At 37.0% G+C, this 22,687-nt stretch overlaps 1 protein-coding gene across 2 annotated transcripts in view; it reads right to left on the bottom strand.

Moving 5' to 3' along the window:
* Positions 1-22,687, bottom strand: part of KBTBD3 (kelch repeat and BTB domain containing 3) — a 42,495-nt gene that overhangs the window by 6,736 nt on the left and 13,072 nt on the right. Inside the window, exons 2-3 of one of the 2 annotated variants that reach the window (XM_077113091.1) lie at positions 10,281-10,393; positions 2,431-2,672 (exon numbers count right to left, since the gene is read on the bottom strand). In XM_077113091.1, the coding sequence (XP_076969206.1) occupies positions 2,431-2,648 (218 nt within the window). In that variant the 5' untranslated portion in view covers positions 2,649-2,672; positions 10,281-10,393. The remainder of the gene's footprint in view (positions 1-2,430; positions 2,673-10,280; positions 10,394-22,687) is intronic. The other variant, XM_077113090.1, reaches the window with a different exon arrangement.

Raw genomic sequence — 22,687 nt, 5'->3', positions numbered from 1 at the left:
GAGGAATAAAAGAAGTTACTAAGATGCAAAGTATTAGCAGTTATTATCATCATCAACATTATTTTAAGAAAGTAAATATTTTCTATCAGATTTTGAGTATTTTTAAGTATACGTCAGCTTCCTCATTGAGAAGGCACTCTACATACTAACACATGCAAGCTCATATTTCCACAGTTTATCCGACACTTTAAAGAATTCAGTTAACATCCATCAACTTTACCATGTTATCATAAAGTGGTTATAATATGTGTGTGATTCCTTTTCAATTTCTTGTCTCCAGTGACTTTATACCCCAGTCAAAAATTTCATTTCCAAAAACACTGTGATGGCATTTGTTATGTATTGTGCACTTTCTACCATTTATATTTTCTGTTTTCTTCAATATTATCACAAAGCAAATATGAATTTAGGGTCCTTATCATACAGAAATACGAATGATAGAAGGTCTATCTACATTTGTCATTTGTTTAACAAAATACTATATATAATTAAGGAGTTAGGTTATTATAAGACCAAAATTTGCACTACTTCAAAAGAGGTAGAAAATTTAAAACGTGTACTTTTTTGTTTATACTATAATTTTAATAGTAATTAAAGGTCAACCCATAAAAATCTATGAGTATGATGAACAAAGGACAATGGACAAAGATTATGTGTAGATACATATAATTAATAAATAACTTCAACAAGAAGACATCAAATTCGAATGCTTACATGAACCTCTTATTAGCATGAAAACACTATAGGAAAATAACGCTTTGTGTTCACATCAAATTATTTCTACCTTTTGCAAGGTTTGGAAATAATAACAGTAATATCAGTTAACATTACTGAATGTAATGGGCACTGTGTCAAATATTACTCATACATCATTTCATTTACCCCTCATAATGACGCTCTTAAATAAAAACTCTGTTTTTATTCTAATTTTTTACAAGTGAGGAAACTGTAGGCTTGAGAGATTAAATAACTAACCTAATAACGTAAGATCACATGGCTAATAAATGGAAGAGTTGGAGTTTAGATTTAGGGTAGCTGTGTTAAGAGGCCACATACTTAGCTACTATAATTTCAGCTTTCTGTGATGAAGGGCAAAGCGAAGAGTAAGGGAGCAGAGAGGTGTCACATGGAAGAAAAGGTGGATTAGAAGGTGAAAAGGAACTGGTAGAACCTGACAGTGGCAGAACAAAAGCACAGTTAGAGTCTTAGTAGAAATGAACAACAATTTAGGTTACCCAAGAGTGGAAAGAGAAAAGAATAGATGAAGACTTCCAGTCTAATTAAGCAAATAGCTAGTTAAAGACTTACATCCTCCAGCGCCATGTGGGAGCACTGAGCCACTGCTACCAAATTCAAAGCATGAAACCCTACATAAGTGGGTTTTTAGACAACAATTTTTTTGCAGAATGAAGTATAACTTATAAGATTTTCTCTAACTAATGTAAGTTTGGGCAGCAAAATTTGGGTTAAATTAATTTGCATCTAGTTATTTCTGGTTTTTACTTCTTATTCTATATCAAGTTTATTTGTTGGGGATATATGTCTATATCTTGCCTGTGTACATATTAAGTTTATTTATCAAGGATTTACATCTGTATCGTGCCTACTTTGAATTAACATCGCATTAAAATTGACCATAATGAAAAATACTGCAATTACGATTTAGGTTTACTGCAGAATGACCTAGGAGGGCTGAAGTCCAGGGTGTTACCAAGAGAGGTGTGTCTCTCTGTTGACCAAGAAGCCTCCCACAGTGGTATTACCTCATACTGTTACTATAGTACTAAGGTCATATGACTGACCCTAAACCTGGAAGAATCAGAAACCTACTGTCATCACAGTGGATTCTGGCAGGATCATTACCAGGGTATTCCCTGGATGATAGGTTACTTAGAATCAGAACAAGGCAAGATGTTAGATGCTCTTGAATTTCTTAGCTAAGAGGTACTTTACCCTGTTCTAGTAATATCTTTGCCAAAAGTATGAAAAATCTTCAAGTCCTCTGGGTGAAAGTCCCTTTCCTTTGGATAAAATATGGGTAGACACAGAGAAAGTGATTTTCTTCTCAGACTCCACTTTTTCTGTGAATGTTGCTCCCAATTTTTATCAACCCTTCATTTCCTCTTTTTCTAATTATACGGTGGGGGAAATATCTCCAACACAACTGAACCCAGATAAAAAACAAGTTTTTCCAGAATATTTCAAGAGACTAATGTTAAAAGTTTGAGAAATGCTGCTTAGAGACCTGGGCTTTAAAAAGGATGCCTTAAATTTTCATATTCAAAAACTCTAATTATGGTTCCAGTTAGTTTTAAATAAAAGACAAAGATTAGTGTTGTGTGTTCGTGTGTGTGAGAGGGTGAAGTATGTATAGTTTAAAAAATTAATTTCTCATATCATAAAATCCAAGACCAAGATGAGATACAGTACCTGAAAAAGTCACTGCATGCTGCTAACACACAACGATGACATGGTATTATTTCATCTTTCAGGATTATTTTGAAGTCATAAAAGACATTTTGCTCTCGAAAGTTCTGTAGTACACTTAATATTTTCTGCCCATGATCTTCTGACACAAGAAAGTTGTTCTTCTCAGGTGGAATTCCATTACATGAGTTTCGTTGCTTGGAATCATATGAATTATCCATAGTCAGTTCCCACTGTTCTTAAAACTGGAATAAAAAAAGTTACTGATGTAGTAGAGTCCTGATGAAATTGATGAAGTTTTCAGTCTCTAAAATTTACTTAGTATCAATTACACAAAAATGCTCACTAGGAACAATCATAAGATAGTAATATTCTAAACATTTGTTTTCATGACATTTAATAGTAAATTTCCTTTAAGATTTCATTAATGTTGTGCTCAATGGAATAAAAAGTATATTATTAATGGATAACATTCAAAGCTATATAATTGTGCTAAATAGCAAAATTTTTAAGTTGTATAAATTGCATACAGTTATCTCTTCCACATTGCGACTTTTCCCAGCATGGTTTCGATATAACCCATCCACTTAAGAAATGAAATGGGAATTTTGGGGGAGTTTACAGAAGCAGCAGATGAATCAAGAAGGCCAGCAAATGACACAGAAAAGAGAAAATGTGCAGGATTGTTATAACAAAAAGCATTCCGGGCTGACAGTCCAGATTGGGATGTGACAAAAAAGAGTGAAGGATAACACCAAGACTTAGTCTTGAGTGATGGGAAAAATGACTTCAAGATTCCTCTCTGACCAAGTCTCCTCCAAGATCACTCTCCAGGTAAAGGCTAGAGAATGCCCCAGTGAGCCAGCAGTCATGGCAGACGCAGTGAGCCCAAGAAAGACATGTTTTGGGGCATTTTTCCAGAAAATCTCCAAATTTTCTATTGCTGGGAGAGAGGAAGGAAGTCAAAGTTCCTTAGCCTGATAACCACAGTGGCAGCCAGTACATAGGATTCCACTGGTTGGAAGAGAAGTCCCCAAAATCTCATGAAATCTCCCTGAACCCTGGCCCTGTGGACCGAGTTCTGGGATATGATTTTGGAAATAGGCATCATCACAAAACACACCATCACCTGGAGCCATGGTGGTGCTTCCAATGAATGAGGAAGGGGGCAGAGTAATTAAAGTGATGTCAAAGGCCTGGGCCAGGGCTGCCAATTCTGAGCCAAAGATTCTCACCCTGGATGCAGAGGTTAGAGGCCCATGCCCAGGTTGCAAGAGCCTGGAGAACATCTTTATAACTAGATATGAGGGAGGCTTCCTGAACATGAAAGCAATAGAGGAGACCACAGATAGGAATATAGAGTCCACTTAATCTAATTTCTGAGCTAAGGAGAAACTGCAAACTAAATTATTAGGAAAGTGACAAAATGGGGGAAATATATGCAATGTATATGACTGTAGGATATAATCGAATGCTGAGCAGAACTCTCCAGTTAGCCCAAAATTGGTGACAAGGGCCCAAAGAGGCCCAGAATACCCTGAACTTCTATCATTGGAGTCTAGGGACCTTCCTCAGGGTTTACAAAGAGGTGGCCAGTTGACTTAGCTACTCTAACCATGCCCCAGAACTTCAAGGGCTGAAAGAAGTACAGACTACCCAGGGCAATGGTGGCAAGGCTAGGGCATGGTGGATGCAGCTTCCTTTTCTTACTCAGGCAGACATACTGCTGACACCCACTAATTCTTCCATGAGGATGACTGCTCACCCAGCAACCTAAATCGACTCACTGATTGCCACCATTTAGAGAGTGTAGGTGCCCTGGTCTCATCATCTCATTCTTCCTTTCACATGCCTAGGTTAAGAGGCAGTCTGACTTGCATTCTGATAGATACTAGCTGAAGTTTTTATTGTTAGTCTATTCTCTGTGTTTTGGGGGACAGAATTCTTTCCTTAGGAACACTGGATTTGGTTTGCATTTATTACCAGGTAGTCAACGCCATGTGTGAGAGCCATGTGAGTCTGGAATCTTCCCCAATTCATGCCTACATGGTGAAGTAAAGAGGTTACAGAGGCTTACACAATATTCCTATCCTACAAGAGGGCACTGAATACACTTACAGGCCTGAATCCATAGAGTGGACATAAATATAACCCCACAGTGTCCCAAAGCTGCTGTCTAATTCCACTTATGTCAAATAATTTAAAACTAAATATGTGATCTGCTGGGGATATATATATTTAAAAATCTTGAAACTGAGAGGCAAACCAATAACAAACCCCAAGATAGAAGATCAACTATTTGGAATGTTAAGACTAAAAGCACACGAACATTATTAAGTTTGCAATAATCCCTTTAAATTGTTTTTGAAAATACCTTTTCTTTAACCTTCAAGAATCAGAATAGCTACATTTGGATCACTTTCTTTATCAGTCAGTTTTTAGATGGTTAGAAACTGGCACTAAGCCTACGAGCACACTTAATTCCAGAAAGTGTAACTTTTAAAACAGTTTCAATGTGAAAAAATATTTTTAGGAACAAATTTTGGTTCATATGAACATACACTGATAAACCAATTATCTGATGTGGCCACAGTCTTCAAGAAAAAAAGAATGTATTTGCCATCCTTAGAAACAAAATCTGTTGGATCTCCCAATACTATGTGTGGTAATGAACCCACTTTATTTTTTTTTTTAACTTTTTACATTGTATAATATAACATATATACACAAAGCAAAGAAAGAAAAAAGCAATACTTTTCAAAGCACTCTCCAACAAGCAGTTACAGGACAGACCCAAGAGTTTGTCATGGGCTACCATGCCATCATCTCAGCTTTTTCCTTCTAGCTTCTCCAGAAAATAGGAGGCAAGAAGGAATAAATAGTATTTCATCACATTTGACCTTTTTTTCCCCTTTTTTGAGAAAGATAATATATATATGAAAAAGCAATAAATTTCAAAACACACCACAACAATTAGTTGTAGAACAGATTTCAGAGTTTGGTATGGATTACAATTCCACAATTTTAGAATTTTTACTTTTAGCTGGACTAACATACAGAGACTAAAAGAAATACCAATTGATTCAGCAATCATATTCATTTGTTAAAACCTACCTTCTCTGTATAACGCCACCATAACCTTTGGTCTTTCTAGCCCTCTCTTTAGGGGTATTTGGGCTATGCCCATTCTAAATTTACATGTTGGAAGGGGCTGTCAATAATATGGGGTAGGGATATGGAACTAGTTGATGTTCTGGAGAGGCTGGGACCTCTAGGTTTCAGGACTTACCTGGTCCAGGGACCCATTTGGAGGTTGTAGGTTTTTGGAAGGTTACCCCAATGCATGGAACCTTTGTAGAATCTTATACATTGCCCTAGGTGTTCTTTAGGATGGGCTGGAATAGTTTTGGTTGAGATAGGCAAGTTATGAGAGGTAACAATGTCTAACTGAAGCTTGTGTAAGAGTGACCTCCAATGTAACCTCAAGATGAGCTCTATCTGAACTCTCTCAGCCACTGATACTTTATTAGTTATACTTCTTTTCCCAGGAACCCACTTTTATGCTTACATTTTGTTGTTGTTGTTGAATATCTATTTTGAATTTACATAATTATTCTTTGATTCCTCATAGCTTCTCATTTTATGGAATTGTTTTGCATTTACAATAAACTATAAAAGAAAAAAAAAGCATTCTGGTAGTCTCCAGGATCATGCAAGAAAAGGCTAGGGCCTCATATGATTCCCTATAGGGAAACAAAGGTGAATGGTCTACCCCTACGGATTTTCAGGTCAACAAAGTTGGTTTGAAAATCTTGAAAAAAGGTTTAGCATACACAAATGTAAAAGTAATGGGAGAGCAGCATCTATAGATCAATAGCAGCTAGAGAGTTTCTTGAAACCCTAAAAAAAATTTTTTTAACATGGATTTTTTATATCATGGGGGCAGAGTGCCCCTAACCCTGCAATGTGAAAAGAATAAGTGTATAAGTATATTATATATGATCTTACTACATATCTATTCTTAATGTTACATATAAGAGGCATTATTTTTTTCTATGGTAGTTGTTGTTTGGCTATCCCCAAATTCCCATGCTCTCTTATACATCTTTTTTTTTTTTTTAGTAGCAAGGAGTTGTTAAAATGTTGATCTTGGAGCACAGACTATATATCTTCTAAAGTTTAATTTTTAAATTAGCTGAAAAAGAACAGAGTAAGATTTTATTAGCTACTTACTATAAACTTTGGTAAGCAATAAAGAGAAGCATCGGTCTAAGTTGGCTTTTTTTGAAAACAGAAACAAAAATAGCATATAGTTTAATTTAAAAAGGCATCTTACAAATGAAGTCAGCAGTTGAAGGCCAGATAACCATGACTTCCACAAACTGCAAATTCAGCTACATGGATAAAAGGCTATACCACCAAAAGGAAGAAAGTGGGGAACAGAAAAGAAGACTGGGAACTAGGAGAAGCCAGAAATAGAGGGACCCTTGATTCCCTAGTATCCTCTTCTGATTATTTACTGCTTTGCAAACCACCTCAAAATTTATAGGCTTAAAATACAATTTTTTATCTCTCATGGTTCTGTGGGCTCAGCTGCAGATTATTGCTTGGGGTCTTTCATCTAGCTACAGTCTTACGGCAGCTGCGCCTGGAGTCATCTGAAGGCCTGACTGGGTTAGATGTCCAGCATATGCTTTCTTCGTTCTCATATCTGAAGATTCCGCTCGGACGGCAAGAACCTATGGAGATTTCTCTCTCTCTTTTAATGTGTCCTCTACATATGGCTAGCTTGTGCTTTCAAAAAGCATGGCAGTCTCAGGGTGGCTGGATTTCCTGCATGGTGACTTTTCTCTTCCAGATCAATGGTTATAAGAGACCCAGGTAGAAGCCACAAGTCTCCCTATGACTTTACCTCAGAAGTCACAAAGACACATTTTTACCACATTTAAATAAAGAGTAAGTCACAGATTGAATAGGGTATGAGATCTTGTTGGTTTGTAGAGGTTAGTGTGATGCTCTGATGTATTACAGAATAATTTGGGAAGAGAATTAAAAAGTATTTGCAAAGTTCCCTTAGGGGACTGGGGAGAAAGGTAGAAATATTAAACTTCCCCATTTGTGGAATTCTGATATTTTTAAAAGTAGTGGGGACAACCAACTCAATAGTCTGAGCCCTCATTCTTGAGGCATGCCCCTGTGAAGCTTACTTCTGCAAAGGAAACGATAAGCCTACTTATAATTATGCCTAAGTGACACCCCCAGAGAACCTCTTATGTTGCTCAGATGTGACCTCTCGGCAGGTGAACTCACTGCCCTCCCCACTACGTGGGACATGACTCCTAGGAGTGTAATTTCCCTGGCAACATGGGAGCTGAATCCTGGGGATGAGCCAGAACCCAGCATCATGAGATTGAGAAAGTCTTCTTGACAAAAACGGGGAAGAGAGAAATGAGACAAAATAAAGTTTCAGTGGCTGAGAGATTTCAAACAGAATTGAGAGGTTATTCTGGAGATTATTCTTATGCATTATATACCTATCCCTTTTTAGTTTATGTTGTATTGGAGTGGCTAGAGGGAAGTACTTGAAACTGTTGAACAGTGTTTCAGTAGTCTTGATTCTTGAAGACAACTCTAACTATATAGCATTTACAAATCAACAGGCTAAGCCCTTAATCTTGAGGCTTGTAATTTTGGAGCTTTTGTAGGTAGCTGAGAAGCTTAGCCTGCCTATAAGTATGCCTAAGAGTTACTTATGGAGGATCTCTTGTTGCTCAAGTGTGGCCTCTCTTTCTCTAAGCCCATATCTGCAGGTGAAATCATTGCCTTCCCCATTACATGGAACATGATATTCAAGGGTGAACATCTCCCTGGTGGCATGGAAAATGAGTCCCAGGGATGAGCCTGGCCCTGGCACTGTGGAATCAACAATGCCATCCTGACCAAATAGAGGAGACCACATAGGAAAAAGAAGTATAACAAATAAGGTATCAGTAGTTGAGAGAGTTGAGAGGCTACTCTGGAGGTCACTCTTACACAAGCTTCAGTTAGACATTGCTACCTACCATAACTTGCCAAATTCCAACCAAAACCATTCCTGCCAATCCTAAAGAATACCTGGGGTGTTATATAAGAGTCTACAAAGGTTTCATGCACTAGGGTAACTTTCCAGAAACCTACAACCTCCAGATGGATCCCTGGACCAGATATGTCCTGAAATGCAGAGGGCCCCGCATTCTCCCAGCACATTCTCCCCTTTGGACCCCCCAAAGACATGTTCTTTCCAAATGTAAAATACATTCATTCCATAACAATATCAGAAAAACTTAAACCATTTCAGTAGCGATATAAATACAATACAAAGTCAGAAACATTACAAAATCTCATCAAAGTCAGCTACAGGCCACTTCTGTCCTAAGGCAAAATTCTACCCTCTCACTAGACCTGTAAAACTCAGAACAAATTATCTGCTGCCAATATACAAAGGAGGGCCAGTCATAGAATACAAATTCCCATTTCCAGAGGGAGAAATTGGAAGTGGGGGGGGGGTGTCACAGGACTCAAACACTTCTTGAAACCTTCAGGGCAAAGGCCATTAGATTTCATAGTTTGGAGGTCATTTATCTTCAGGGCTTTAGAAACTGGCAGTCCTACCCTTTCCAAGGGCCTATGCAGCAGTTCACTTCTCTCGGCAACCTTGGGGGACACTGGGGAGACTACCTATTTCTTGGCTCCACTCTCTCCAAGCATCAGGCTGTACCTGGGCTCTCTGCATCTCTGGGGGCACATGCTCAACCCCGCTAGAACAATGTGTTAGCAACTGCACTCTCCCCAATCCCCAAGGACTGTGCTCTACCCTCTTAAGGCCCAAGGCAACACGAATCTGCCACTGGAAGGAGGTGGAAGGCCCACTTTCTGCCTCTGGGGCAAACACATCCTCTCCAAGTGCTTGGGTGGGTCCACTCTCCTGGTTTGTTGTTTCTACTTCAGGCCTTAGCTTCCATAGTTCTGCCTCTGTAGTTATCTGCCCTTTGATGTGTCTCTTTTCTGCCCCTCTTAGTCCAGACTGGCACTGGTTCCATTTGTACAGATCCTATAACACTCTTATTCGTTTTCTATGCAATATGCTCAGATCATGCCCATCAGATAAAAGGAGCTTCCACAAATCCTTCCTGAATAATTCCATTTCCAATCCTGGCTTTTCCTGAAACGGCTATTTCCATGTTTGGTCAAATCCTCACAAGGGGCACTATTTTCTGGGGTCTTTCTACCTAGATGTCCAGAATTTTTTAGACCATCAATTTCTGGTTTCTTTATACCCAAGAGTTCAGTTCTCACTTTATCTCTTTCCTGTTTCAAAACAGAAACTATATGTAGAGATACATATTCTATAGGTTATATTATATAATATAGATTTATATTCTATAGCTATAAATAGAAAATTACCAGATTACAAATTTTAAATCTCAATTAATATAATTAAAATATTTTCTTCTGATGTTCTACTTAGTACTTTATAACGCTTTGTGTACTGATAGTACTCACGTTAAATTTTATAATATTTTATTATTTACATGCTATAAAAGTACTTTTTTTATCACTTAGTTCTTTCTGAGGCAAACCATGTTTTATATATTAAAAGACTAGCTATCTCTTTAAAGAATGTTACCAAATCTACAAGCTTCATTTGGGTAGATGATGGAAGGTTTTTTAAATTTTGATTTGTATCTCACTATCCTGGGTTACAAATGCAGAATGCAGAAAGAAAACTGTATATTTACATTCAAAATCTTATTTATTTATATGAATTTCTCATATGATAAATACATCATTTAAAAGAAAATAGTTCAACTTACAGTAGTTGAGAAGTATAAATCATTATGAAATCTTTAAATTGCATTTGGTCTGAGCTTCCAAGGGAACCATTCTTGTGTTTCCTGAGGCAAGACCTGGTGATATCCACCTATGGCTGTGTAAATAAAGGGTTAACTTTAGGACTAGGCTATGCAGTCCTATGAAAATAACCTTGGTCCCCCATAGCATTGTCTTCTTGGAAATAGCAGAGTTAAGATAAATGGGGATAAGTCTACTTAAAATTAGGCCTAATGCCCAAGAGATGCTCAGATGTGGCCTCACTCTCTCTCAGCTAACACGGTAAGCAAATTCATTGCCCTCCCTTTTTCTATGTGGGACGTGACTCCCAGGGGTGTAAACCTCCCCGGTAACGTGGGACAGAAATCCTAGAATGAGCTGGGACTCAGCATCAAGGGACTGAGAAAACCTTCCTGACCGAAAGGGGGAAGAGAGAAATGAGACAAAGTAAAGTGTCAATGGCTGAGAGATTTCAAACAGAGTCGAGAGGTTATCCTGGAGATTATTCTTACACATTATATAAGAATACCCTTTTTCAGTTTAAGGTGTATTGGAGAGGCTAGAGGGAAGTGCCTGAAACTGTTCCAGTAGCCATGTTTCTTGAAGTTGATTGTATAATGATACAGCTTTCACAACGTGACTGTGTGATTGTGAAAACCATGTGTATGATGCTCCTTTTTTCTGCAGAATGGACAAAATGAGTAAAAAATATGGATAAAAAATAAATAATAGGCCCTACAACTCTCTTTAATTGAGAGTTAATTAAAGACTAATTAAAGAATGTTACCAAGTCTACAAGCTTCATTTGGGTAGATGATGGAAGGTTTTTTAAATTTTGATTTGTATCTCACTATCCTGGGTTACAAATACAGAATGCACTTTAACTTAAAAATCAACTGAGTTAAAATAAACTGAGTAGACTAAAATACTAGTGATCAATTAAAGAGAGTTGTAGGGAGTAAAGGAAAAAAAATAGGGGAAACAAAGGTTGAAATATATTGGGTAGATGGAAATACTAGTGGTCAATGGAGGGAGGGGTAAAGGGTATGGTATGTATGAGTTTTTTCTTTTTTCATTTTACTTCTCTTTCTGGAGTGATACAAATGTTCTAAGAAAAGATCATGGTGATGAATATACTACTACGTGATGATACTGTGAGCCATTGATTGTACACCAAGTATGGAATGGTCATATGTTAAGAATGTTTGTGTTTATTTGTTATTTTGTTTTGTCAATAAAAATATATATATTTAAAAAAACCAAAGATGGGGAATAGTGGGTCTGCATCTGTAATTGTGTGGAAGTGTCCCTGGGTTGGGGGCGCTATATATGAGCAAGTACTCCTTGGGCCTACGAAAGAATGATATAAAAGATCAGTGGGTAAAGGAGGTTGTGGCTTTTATACGTCAGTGTGAGAACAGTACTCCCCCACTCTTACACACATACATCCCTTAATTCTCCTCTAGGATAGCACTACATACCTCAGTAATCTGGTATGTATCATATTTTCTCTCCCAGTGAGATAAAAAATGCTATATCTACTGAATCTCTTGCCTTCAAAATGTCTATAAAGCAAAATGGTATTAGATTACATCCTATTTGTGTCTCATGAATCTCATTCCCAATCAGAATGCATAACCAAACTTGTGCTGCTGCAGGCTGCTACATAGGAGATCTGTTGCTCAAGATGGGCAGTGGAGAAGTAGATTGAAGAGTTCTGTAGCATCTATTGAAGCTCCACTTTAAGACTGAGACAATCTACTACTGCACTGTCCAATATGTAACCACTAACCATGTGTGGCTATTAACATTCAAATTGGGTGGGCCATGGTGGCTCAGCAGGTAAGAGTGCTTGCCTGCCATGCCCGAGGACCCGGGTTCAATTCCCGGTGCCTGCCCATGTAAAAAAAAAAAAAAAAAAATTAAGTAACACTAGAAATTCATTTTCTTTAATGGACATAAAAATACAAGAGATAAAAATTGGCAAGATGCAGCCAAAGCAATGCTGAGAAGAAAATTTGTAGTGCTAATTACATTAGAAAAGAATGAAGGTCTCAAATTAATAATCTAAGCTTATATCTCAAGTCAATAGAAAAGAGGAACAAAACAACTCAATGCAAGCAGAAGGAACAATATAATAAAAAGAGGAATCTATGAGATTGAAAACAAAACAATAGAGAAAATCAATGAAACAGGAACTTACTCTTTGAAAATATCAGTAACATAGACAAACTTTTAGCAAGACAGACAAAAAAAGAGAGGAAACACAAATTACTAACATTATTAAGAAAATGGGATATCTCTACAGTACAGACCTTACAGATATCAAAATGATAAAGAAATACCACAAACTCTATACCATAAATCTGATAATGCAAATGAAATAGAAAAATACCTCTAAAAGTAAAAACTACCCTGACTTACACTATGAAACAGATAATTTGGTTAGCTCTACAACTATTAAGGAAATTAAATTTATAATTTCCTGAAAAAGAAATCTCCAAAAAATTCTACAAAATGTTTAAAAGGGAATGAACATTAATTTTACACAATCTCTCCCAAAGAATAAAAGTGAGAACACTCCAGAAAGTCAGTATCACTGTGATACCAAGCCAGATAAAGACAGTACAAATGAACAAACAAACAAACCCCCCCTCCAAAAATCAACAGAAGCAGTATCACAAATATTAAAATATTAGTAAATACAATTCAGCAATGTATAAAAAGAATTATACAATATTACTAAAACAGGGTTTATTCCAGGGATGTAAGGCTGGATCAATATTCAGAAATCAATCAATGTAACTCATCATATTGATAAGCTAAAGAACAAAAACCAAATGATCATATAAATCAATATAAAAGCATTTAACAAAATCCAACACCCATTCATGATAAAAACTTCCTACAAACAAAGAACAGAGGGGGAACTTCCTCAACTTGATAGAGAATATCTACAAAAATTCTATAGCTAACATCATAATTAATGGCGAAAAACTTTCCCCATAAGAATCAGGAAAAAGGAAAGGATGTTCAATCTTACTACTGCTATTCATCATAGTACTGGAATCTCTAGCCAACACAGTAAGACAAGAAAATAAAATAAAAGGCAAACACATTAGAAGGGAAACAATAAAACTGTCTTCATATGCAGATGATATGATGGTCTTTAGAAAATATTAAGGAATGTACAACCCTTCACCCACGCTTGCCAAAAAAAAAAAAAAAAAAAAAAAACCCAAAACCTCATGGAACTATATAAGTGAGTTCAGTAAAGTCATAAGATATAAATGGTGTAAAAGCAAATGGATTTACATAGGCAAAAAAATGAACCTCAACCTATACCTTACACTTTATACCAAAGTTAATTCAAAATGGGTTATAGATTTAAATGTAAAACATAAAACTATAAAGCTTTTAGGAGAAAATATTCATGACCAGGGGTCAGTCAATGAAGTCTTAGACATGATATCAAAAGCATGATCCACATGATTCATAACAGAAAAATATCGATAGACTGGATTTTATCAGAATTAAAGCCAATCTCAAAAGGCTACATTCTGTGTGATACCATTTATATAACCTTCTCAAAATAATAAAATTATAGAGATGGAAAACAGATTAGTGGTTGCCACAGAATGGGAATGTTAAGAGGGAAGGAAAAGGCATGACTATAAAGGTAGCACGATGGAGATTTTTGAGTAACCTACAGTGATAAGTATTTCACTGTGGTGATGGTCACAGAAATCTACATATGATAAAATGACATGGAAGTATATACATACACCATACCAAAGCTAAATTCCTGGTTTTGATTTTGTATTATAATTATATAGGATATAACTACTGGAAACTTGATAAAGGGTATATGGTACCTGTCTGTGCTATCTTCGTGACTTCCTTGAGTATCTATAATTATTTCAAAATAAAAATTAAAAGAAAAAGACAATGAAATAGCAATTCAATTTAGAAATTTTGGAATTCATTTGTTTTTTTCATTAATTAAAATTTTTTTAAAAAAACACCAAATGCAAACATTCGTAACTTTTGATCAGTCCGTTCTACATATATAATCAGTAATTCACAATATCATCATATAGTTGCATACTGATTATCATGATCATTTCTTGGAACATTTGCATCTATTCAGAAAAAGAAATAAAAAGAAAACAAAAAAATTCATACATACCATACCCCTCACCCCTTCCCCTCACTGATCACAAGCATTTCACTCTAAATTTATTTTAACATTTGTTCCCCCTATTATTCATCTTTATTCAATATGTTTTACTCGTCTGTTGATAAGGTACATAAAAGGAGCATCAGACACAAGGTTTTCACAATCACACAGTCACATTGTGAAAGCTATGTCATTAAACAATCACCTTCAAGAAACATGGCTACTGGAACACAGCTCCACATTTTCAGGCAGTTTCCTCCAGCCTCTCCACTACATCTTGACTAACAAGGTGATACCTATTTAATGCGTAAGAATAACCTCCAGGATAACCTCTCGACTCTGTTTGGAATCTCTCAGCCATTGACACTTTATTTTGTCTCATTTCACTCTTCCCCCTTTTGGTCAAGAAGGTTCTCTCAATCCCCTGATGCTGAGTCTCAATTCATTCTAGGGTTTTCTCAATCCCTTGATGTTGAGTCTCAGCTCATTCTAGGATTTCTGTCCCACGTTACCAGGAAGGTCCACAACCCTGGGAGTCATTGTGTTGGCTGGAAAGAGAGGCCACATCTGAGCAAGAAAAGAGGTTCTCCTGGAGGTGACTCTTAGGCCTAATTTTAAGAAGCCTTGACCTAACCTTTGTGGGGTTAAGTTTCATATGAACAAACTCAAAGATTGGGGGCTCATCCTATAGCTTTGATTGTCCACACTGCTTGTGAGAATATCAAGAATTCAACTTGGGGAACTTGAATTTCCCTTCTTTCTCACCATTCCCTGAAGGGGACTTTGCAAACACTTTTTTATTCACTGTGCAAATCACTCTGGGATTTGTCGGGGTATGACTCTGGACAAACCAACACAATCTCATGTTCTACTCAAGGTTCCATGTACTTATGGTATTCAATTAAACTGTCTACATAAATTATATTAGGAAATGCACTAGTCAAAATATAAATTTTGTATCAAATAAACATTGTTTGCTTTAGTCTCACACATAAGGTACAATTTGAAAATATTAATTACCATCTATTTTCAGCATCTTACAGTAATGACATTTGTTTGTTCTTCCTCATGCAAAAACATTTTTTAAATTTGTATATTTAGTCACTATCATTACACACTCTAGGCATTCCTAGGTTATACCATCTCAGTCTTCTTTCCTTTTGCTTGCTTTGGGGTTAGTTTGCTATTCTTTCTCTAGTTCTTCCAAGTGGACAGTTAATTCCACGATTTTTCCCTTTCTTCTTTTTTGATATAGGCATTTAGGGCAATACATTTCCCTCTTAGCACTGCTTTTGATGCATCCCTAAAGTTTTGATATGTTGTGTTTTCATTTTCATTTGCCTTGAGATATTTACTGATTTTTCTTCTAATTTCTTCCTTGATCCACTGGTTGTTTAAGAGTGTGTTGTTGAGTCTCCACATATTTGTGAATTTTCTGGCACTCTGCCTATTATTGATTTCCAACTTCATTCCTTTATGATATGAGAAAGTGTTTTGCATGATTTCAATCTTTTTAAATTTATTGAGGTTTGCTTTGTGATGCAGCATATGGTCTATATTTGAGAATGATCCACGAGCACTTGAGAAAAAGGTATATCCTGCTGCTGTGGGTGTAATGTTCTATAAATGTCTGTTAAGTCTAGCTCATTTATTGTATTATTCAAATTCTCTGTTTCTTTATTGATCCTCTGTCTAGATGTTCTGTCCATTGATGAGAGTGGGGAATTGAAGTTTCCAACTATTATGGTAGATGTGTCTATTTTTCTTTTCAGTGTTTTCCTCATGTATTTTGGAGCATTCTGGCTCAGTGTATAAATATTTATGATTGTTATGTCTTCGTGCTGAATTGTTCCTTTTATTAGTACATATAGTATCCTTCTTTGTCTCTTTTAACTGTTTTACATTTGAAATCTAATTTGATGGATATTAGTATAGCTACTCCTGCTCTATTCTGATTATTATTTGCATGCAATATCTTTTCCCAATCTTTCACTTTCAAACTATGTTTATCTTTGGGTCTAAGATGTGTTTCCTGTAGACAGCATAAAGATGGGTCCTGTTTTTTAATCCATTCTGCCAGTCTATGTCTTTTGATTGGGGAGTTTAACCCATTAACATTAAGTGTTATTACTGCACGGGTAGTACTTTCTTCTACCTTTTTGCCTTTTGGATTTTATATGTCATATCTAATTTCCTTCTTTTTACCTTTACTCATAGTCTTCCTTTCTACACTCTTCTCCACACCTCTCTCTTTTGTCTTTTCATATCTGTCTCTAGTGCTTCCTTTAGTATTTCTTGCAGAGCTGGTCTCTTGGTCACAAATTCTCTCAGTGATTTTTTGTCTGAAAATGTTTTAATTTCTCCCTCATTTTTGAAGGACAATTTTGCTGGATATAGAATTCTTGGTTGGCAGTTTTTCTCTTTTAGTAATTTAAATATATCACCCCACTGTCTTCTCACCTCCATGGTTTCTGCTGAGAAATTTACATACAGTCTTATTGGGTTTCCCTTGGATGTGATGGATTGCTTTTCTCTTGCTACTTTCAAGATTCTCTCTTTCTCTTTGACCTCTGACATTCTGATTAGTAAGTGTCTTGGAGTACGTCTATTTGGATCTATTCTCTTTGGGGTATGCTGCACTTCTTGAATCTGTAATTTTAAGTCTTTCATAAGAGTTGGGATATTTTCAGTGATAATTTCCTCCATTAGTTTTTCTCCTCCTTTTCCCTCCTCTTCTCCTTCTGGGACACCCACAACACATATATTCGTGCACTTCATATTGTCATTCAATTCCCTGAGTCCCTACTCATATTTTTCCATTTTTCCCCTACAGTTTCTGTTTCTTGTCAGATTTCAGACGTTCTGTCCTCCAGTTCACTAATCCTATGTTCTACCTCTCGAAATCTACCATTGTAGGTTTCCATTGTTTTTTCATCTCTTCTACTGCGTCTTTCATTCCCATAAGTTCTGTGATTTGTTTTTTTCAGACTTTCGATTTCTTCTTTTTGTTTATTCCTTGCCTTCTTTATATCCTCCCTCAATTCATTGATTTGGTTTTTGATGAGGTTTTCCATGTCTGTTTGTATATTCTAAATTAATTGTTTCAGCTCCTGTATCTCATTTGAATTGTTGGTTTGTTCCTTTGACTGGGCCATATCTTCAATTTTCCTGGTGTGATTTGTTATTTTTTGCTGGCGTCTAGTCATTTAATTACCTTAATTAGTTTATTCTGGAGATTGCTTTCACTTCTTTTACCTAGGGTTTTCTTCCTGGATGAGTTTGTTGTCTACCTGTTCTTTGACATTCAGTTCAGCTTTTTCTGGACCTCTAGCTTAGGTTTTGTTTAACAGAGGAGAATTTTTCAGTTCTTGTTTTCTTGTTTCTTACCCTGCTTGTATGGTGCCTTTCACCCCCCAACCCCACCCTTAGGAGGGTCTATGTAGGTATTATAGACCCCAGCCAGATTTTCCCAGACCAAACTGGCTTCCTATCAGGGGGAAAGAGTCACCTGCATCAGTTTTCCCTGGTGGTGAGACCCAGCAGATTGAAAGACTTTCCTGTGAAGTCTCTGGACTCTATTTTTCTTATTCTGCTCAGTATGTGGCGCTTGTCTGACTGCAGGTCCCACCAGCATAAGATGATGCGGTACCTTTACCTTTGGCAGACTCTCCTTGCACAGTGGAGACAGAGGAGAGGTTGTAGGGTGGTTTTAATGGCTTCAAATTACCAAGCAACGGTGTCTGAATTCCTTGAGGGAGGGATTCCACCTGAGTTGGGCTTCACCCCTCCCCTGGGGAAGCCACAGGCTCCAGACAAGCCCTCAAATGAGCTTGTTTCTGCCTATCCCTGGGGCAGTTGCAGTCTTGAGAAGTCCTGCCACTGTATCCACAGGCAGTTCAGCCTTTGTAGAAACACAGTCACAAAAACCTGTTTCTTTTCTTTTTTCTTTTTCTGTTAGCTCAATGAGCGACCTCAGCTTTGACCAGGTTCACCTAAGCTGGGGGCCTATTTTTAGTAGTCAGAATTTGTTAATTAATGCCCCAATTGGCGTTTGGTTGGGCTCAGCCCCTGCTACAGGTAATGTCTCTTTCCTTTCCCCTCTGGGAAGCAGCCTCTGGGTGAGGCGCACCAGCTGCTGCGGCTTGGGGAAGTCACGATTCTGGGGAGGCTCGCATTCGGCCCAGCTGGTCCAGATTTGGGTATGCTGTGTGTCCGATCACTGATGTGGCCCCAGGAGCTGTTCTGTACTGTTTCTGGTTATTTAGTAGTTGTTCTGGAGGATGAACTAAAAGGCACACATTGCTAAGCTGCCATCTTGGCTGCCCTCAATCTCTTTTCTTTCACCATCTCAGTCTTTATTGTCTATCTTTCTGATTTCATTTGTGCCCCCCCACCCTCCTCCCTCTATCATTCTCACATTTAGCTTCATTCAGTGTTTTAACATTTCTTAAACCAATAAAATAACTAATATTATGGTTAGGTAGTATTGTGCTGTCCATTTCTGAATCTTTACAATCAGTCCTTTTGCACAATCTGTATCCCTTCAGCTCCAATTACCCAATATCTACCCTATATCTATCTCCTGATGGTCTCTGTTCTTAACTGAAATTCTCCAAGTTCATTCACTAAAGTTAGTTCATATCAGTGAGACCATACAGTATTTGTCCTTTTATTTCGGCTAATATCACTCAGCATATTGTCCTTAAGGTCCATCCATGTTGTTACATACTTCATAACTTCATTCTGTTTTACAGCTGCATAATATTCCATCATATGTATATAAAACAGCTTGCTTAGTTACCCATCTGTTGATGGACATTTAGGCTGTTTCCATCTCTTGGCAACTGTAAATAATGCTGCTATAAACATTGGTGTGCAAATGTCTGTTTGTGTCCTTGCCCTCATGTCCTCTGAATAGACACCTAGCAATGGTATTGCCGGGTCATATGGCAATTCTATATTTAGCTTTTTGAGGAACCGCCAAACTGCCTTCCACAGTGATTGTACCATTTGACATTCCCACAAACAGTGGATAAGTGTGCCTCTTTCTCCACATCCTTTCCAGCACTTGTTGTTTTCTGTTTTATTGATAATGGCCATTCTGTTGGGTGTGAGATGATATCTCATTGTGGTTTTGATTTGCATTTCTCTAATAGCCAGGGAAGTTGAGCATCCCTTCATGTGCCTTTTGGCTATTTGTATTTCCTCTTCTGAGAAGTGTCTGTTCAAGTATCTTGCCCATTTTGTAATTGGTTTGGCTGTCTTTTTGTTGTTGAGTTGAATTAATCTCTTTATAAATTCTGGATACTAGACCTTTATCTCATATGTGATTTACAAATATTGTCTCCCATTGTGTAGGCTGTCTTTTTATTTTCTTGACAAAGTTCTTTAATGTGCAAAAGTGTTTAATTTTGAGGAGTTCCCATTTCTTTCTTTCTTTCTTCAATGCTCTTGCTTTGGGTGTAAGGTCTAGAAAACCACCTCCTAGTATGAGATTTATAAGGTATTTCCCTACGTCTAAGAGTTTTATGGTCTTAGATCTACTGTTTAGGTCTTTGATCCATTTTGAGTTAACTTTTTTGTATAGGGTGTGAGATATGGGTCCTCCTTCATTCTTTTGCACGTAGATATCCAGTTCTCTAGGTACCATTTATGGAAGAGACTGTTCTGTCCCAGATGAGTTGGCTTGACTGCCTTAACAAAGACCAATTGACCATAGATGAGAAGGTCTATATCTGAACACTCTATTTGATTCCATTGGTCAATATATCTAACTTTATACCAGTATCATGCTGTTTTGATCAGTGTAGCTTCGTAATATGCCTTAAAGTCAGGTAACATGAGACCTCTGACTTCATTTTTCTTTCTCAGGATACTTTTAGCTATTCAGGGGCACCCAGTCCTTCGAGATAAATTTGGTTATTGTTTTTTTATTTCTGAAAGGTAAGTTTTTGGGATTTTAATTGGTATTACATTGAATCTGTAAATCAATTTAGGTAGAACTGACATCTTAACTATATTTAGTCTTCCCATCCATGCGCACAGTATCCCCTTCCATTTATTTAGGTCTTCTGTGATTTCTTTTAACAATTTCTTATACTTTTCTCTGTCTAGGTCTTTTGTCTCTATAGTTAAATTTATTTCTAAATATTTTATTCTTTTGGGTGCAATTGTAAATGGAACTTTTTTCATGATCTCCCCTCAGATTGTTCATTACTAGTGTACAGAAACACTACAGAATTTTGAGTGTTGATCTTGTAACCTGCCACTCTGCTGTATTCATTATTAGCTCTAGTAGTTTTGCTGTGGATTTTTCAGGGTTTTCGACATATAGTATCATATCATCTGCAAACAGTGAGAGTTTTACTTCTTCCTTTCCAATTTTGATGCATGCCTTGTATTTCTTTTTCTTGTCTAATTGCTCTGGTCAGAACTTCCAACACAATATTGAATAACAGTGGTGATGGTGGACATCCTTGTCTTGTTCCTGATCTTAAGGGGAAAGTTTTCAGTTTTTCCCCACTGAGGATGATGTTAGCTGTGGGTTTTTCATATATTCCTTTTATCATGTTGAGGAAGTTCCCTTCTGTTCCTATCCTTTCAAGTGTTTTCAAAAGGAAAGGATGTTGAATTTTGTTAAATGCCTTTTCTGCATCAACCGAGATGATCATGTGGTTTTTTGGCTTTGATTTGTTGATATGGCGTATTACATTAATTGATTTTCTTATGTTGAAGGAACACTGCATACCTGGGATGAATCCTACTTGGTCATGGTGTATAATTCCTTTAATATGCTTTTGGAATCAATTTGCAAGAATTTTGCTGAGGATTTCTGCATTTATATTCATAAGAGATTGATCTGTAGTTTTCTTTTTTGGTAATATATTTGTCTTACTTTGGTATGAGGGTGATGTTGGCTTTGTAGAATGAGTTAGGTAGCTTTTCCTCCTCTTCAATTTTTTTGAAGAGTTTGAGCAGGATTGGTACTAATTCTTTCTGAAATGTTTGGTAGAATTCATATGTGACGCCATCTGGTCCTGGACTTTTCTTTCTTGGGAGCTTGTTAATGAGTGATTCAATTTCTTTACTTGTGATTGGTTTGTTGAGGTTGTCTATTTTTTCTTGAGTCAATGTTGGTTGTTCATGCCTTTCTAGGAAGTCATCCATTTCATCTACATTGTCGAGTTTTTTAGCATAGTTTTTCATAGTACCCTCTGATTACTTCCTTTATTTCTGTGGGGTCACTGGCTATGTCTTCTCTTCCATTTCTGATTTTATTTATTTGCATCCTTTCAGTCCTTCTTTTTGTTAACCGTACTTACGGTCTGCTCTGGTTTGCTAGCTGCCAGAATGCAATATACCAGAAACAGAATGGCTTTTAAAAAGGGGAATTTAATAAGTTGCTAGTTTACAGTTGTAAGGCTGAGAAAATATTCCAATTAAAGCAAGTCTATAGAAATGTCCAATCACAGGCATCCAGAGAAAGTTACCCTGATTCAAGAAGGCCGATGAAGTTCAAGGTCTCTCTCTCATGTGAGAAGGCACATGGCGAACACAGTCAGGGCTTCTCTCTCAGCTGGAAGGGCATATGGCAAACATGGCATCTTCTGACCTGATGTCTTTCTCTTCTGGTTTCTCATTTCATGAAGTTCCCTGGGAGGCATTTTCCTTCTTCATCTCCAAAGGTCACTAGCTCGTGGACTCCTTCGTGGTGCTGCAGCATTCTCTGCTCTCTCCGAATCTCTTCAATATCTGAAATGTTCCCTATTTTATAGGACTCTGAGAACTAATCAAGACCTACCAAACACGTCTTGGGTGGAGACATGTTGTCACCTAATTCAGCTTAACAACCACTCTTGATTGGGTTACATCTCCAGGGAGATGATCTAATTACAGATTCAAACATACGTATTGAATAGGGATTATTCTATCTTTATGAAATGGGATTTTGAGTAAAACATGGCTTTTCTAGGGGACATACATCCTTTCAAAAGGGTCCATCAATTATTGATTTTCTCATAGAACCAACTTCTGATTTTGTTGATTTACTGTATTGTTTTCATGTTCTCAATTTCATTTATTTCTGCTCTAATCTTCATTATTTCTTTCCTTTTGCTAGCTTTAGGCTTAGTTTGCTGTTCTTTCTTTAGTTCTTCCAAGTGGACAGTTAATTCCTCGATTTTTGCTCCTTTTTCTGTTTTGATATAGGCA

This window comes from Tamandua tetradactyla, chromosome 8, assembly GCF_023851605.1.
Source record: "Tamandua tetradactyla isolate mTamTet1 chromosome 8, mTamTet1.pri, whole genome shotgun sequence".
NCBI lineage: Eukaryota > Metazoa > Chordata > Mammalia > Pilosa > Myrmecophagidae > Tamandua > Tamandua tetradactyla.
The sequence above is the reverse complement of the archived record's forward strand: the minus strand, read 5'-3'. Positions and strand labels throughout refer to the sequence as shown.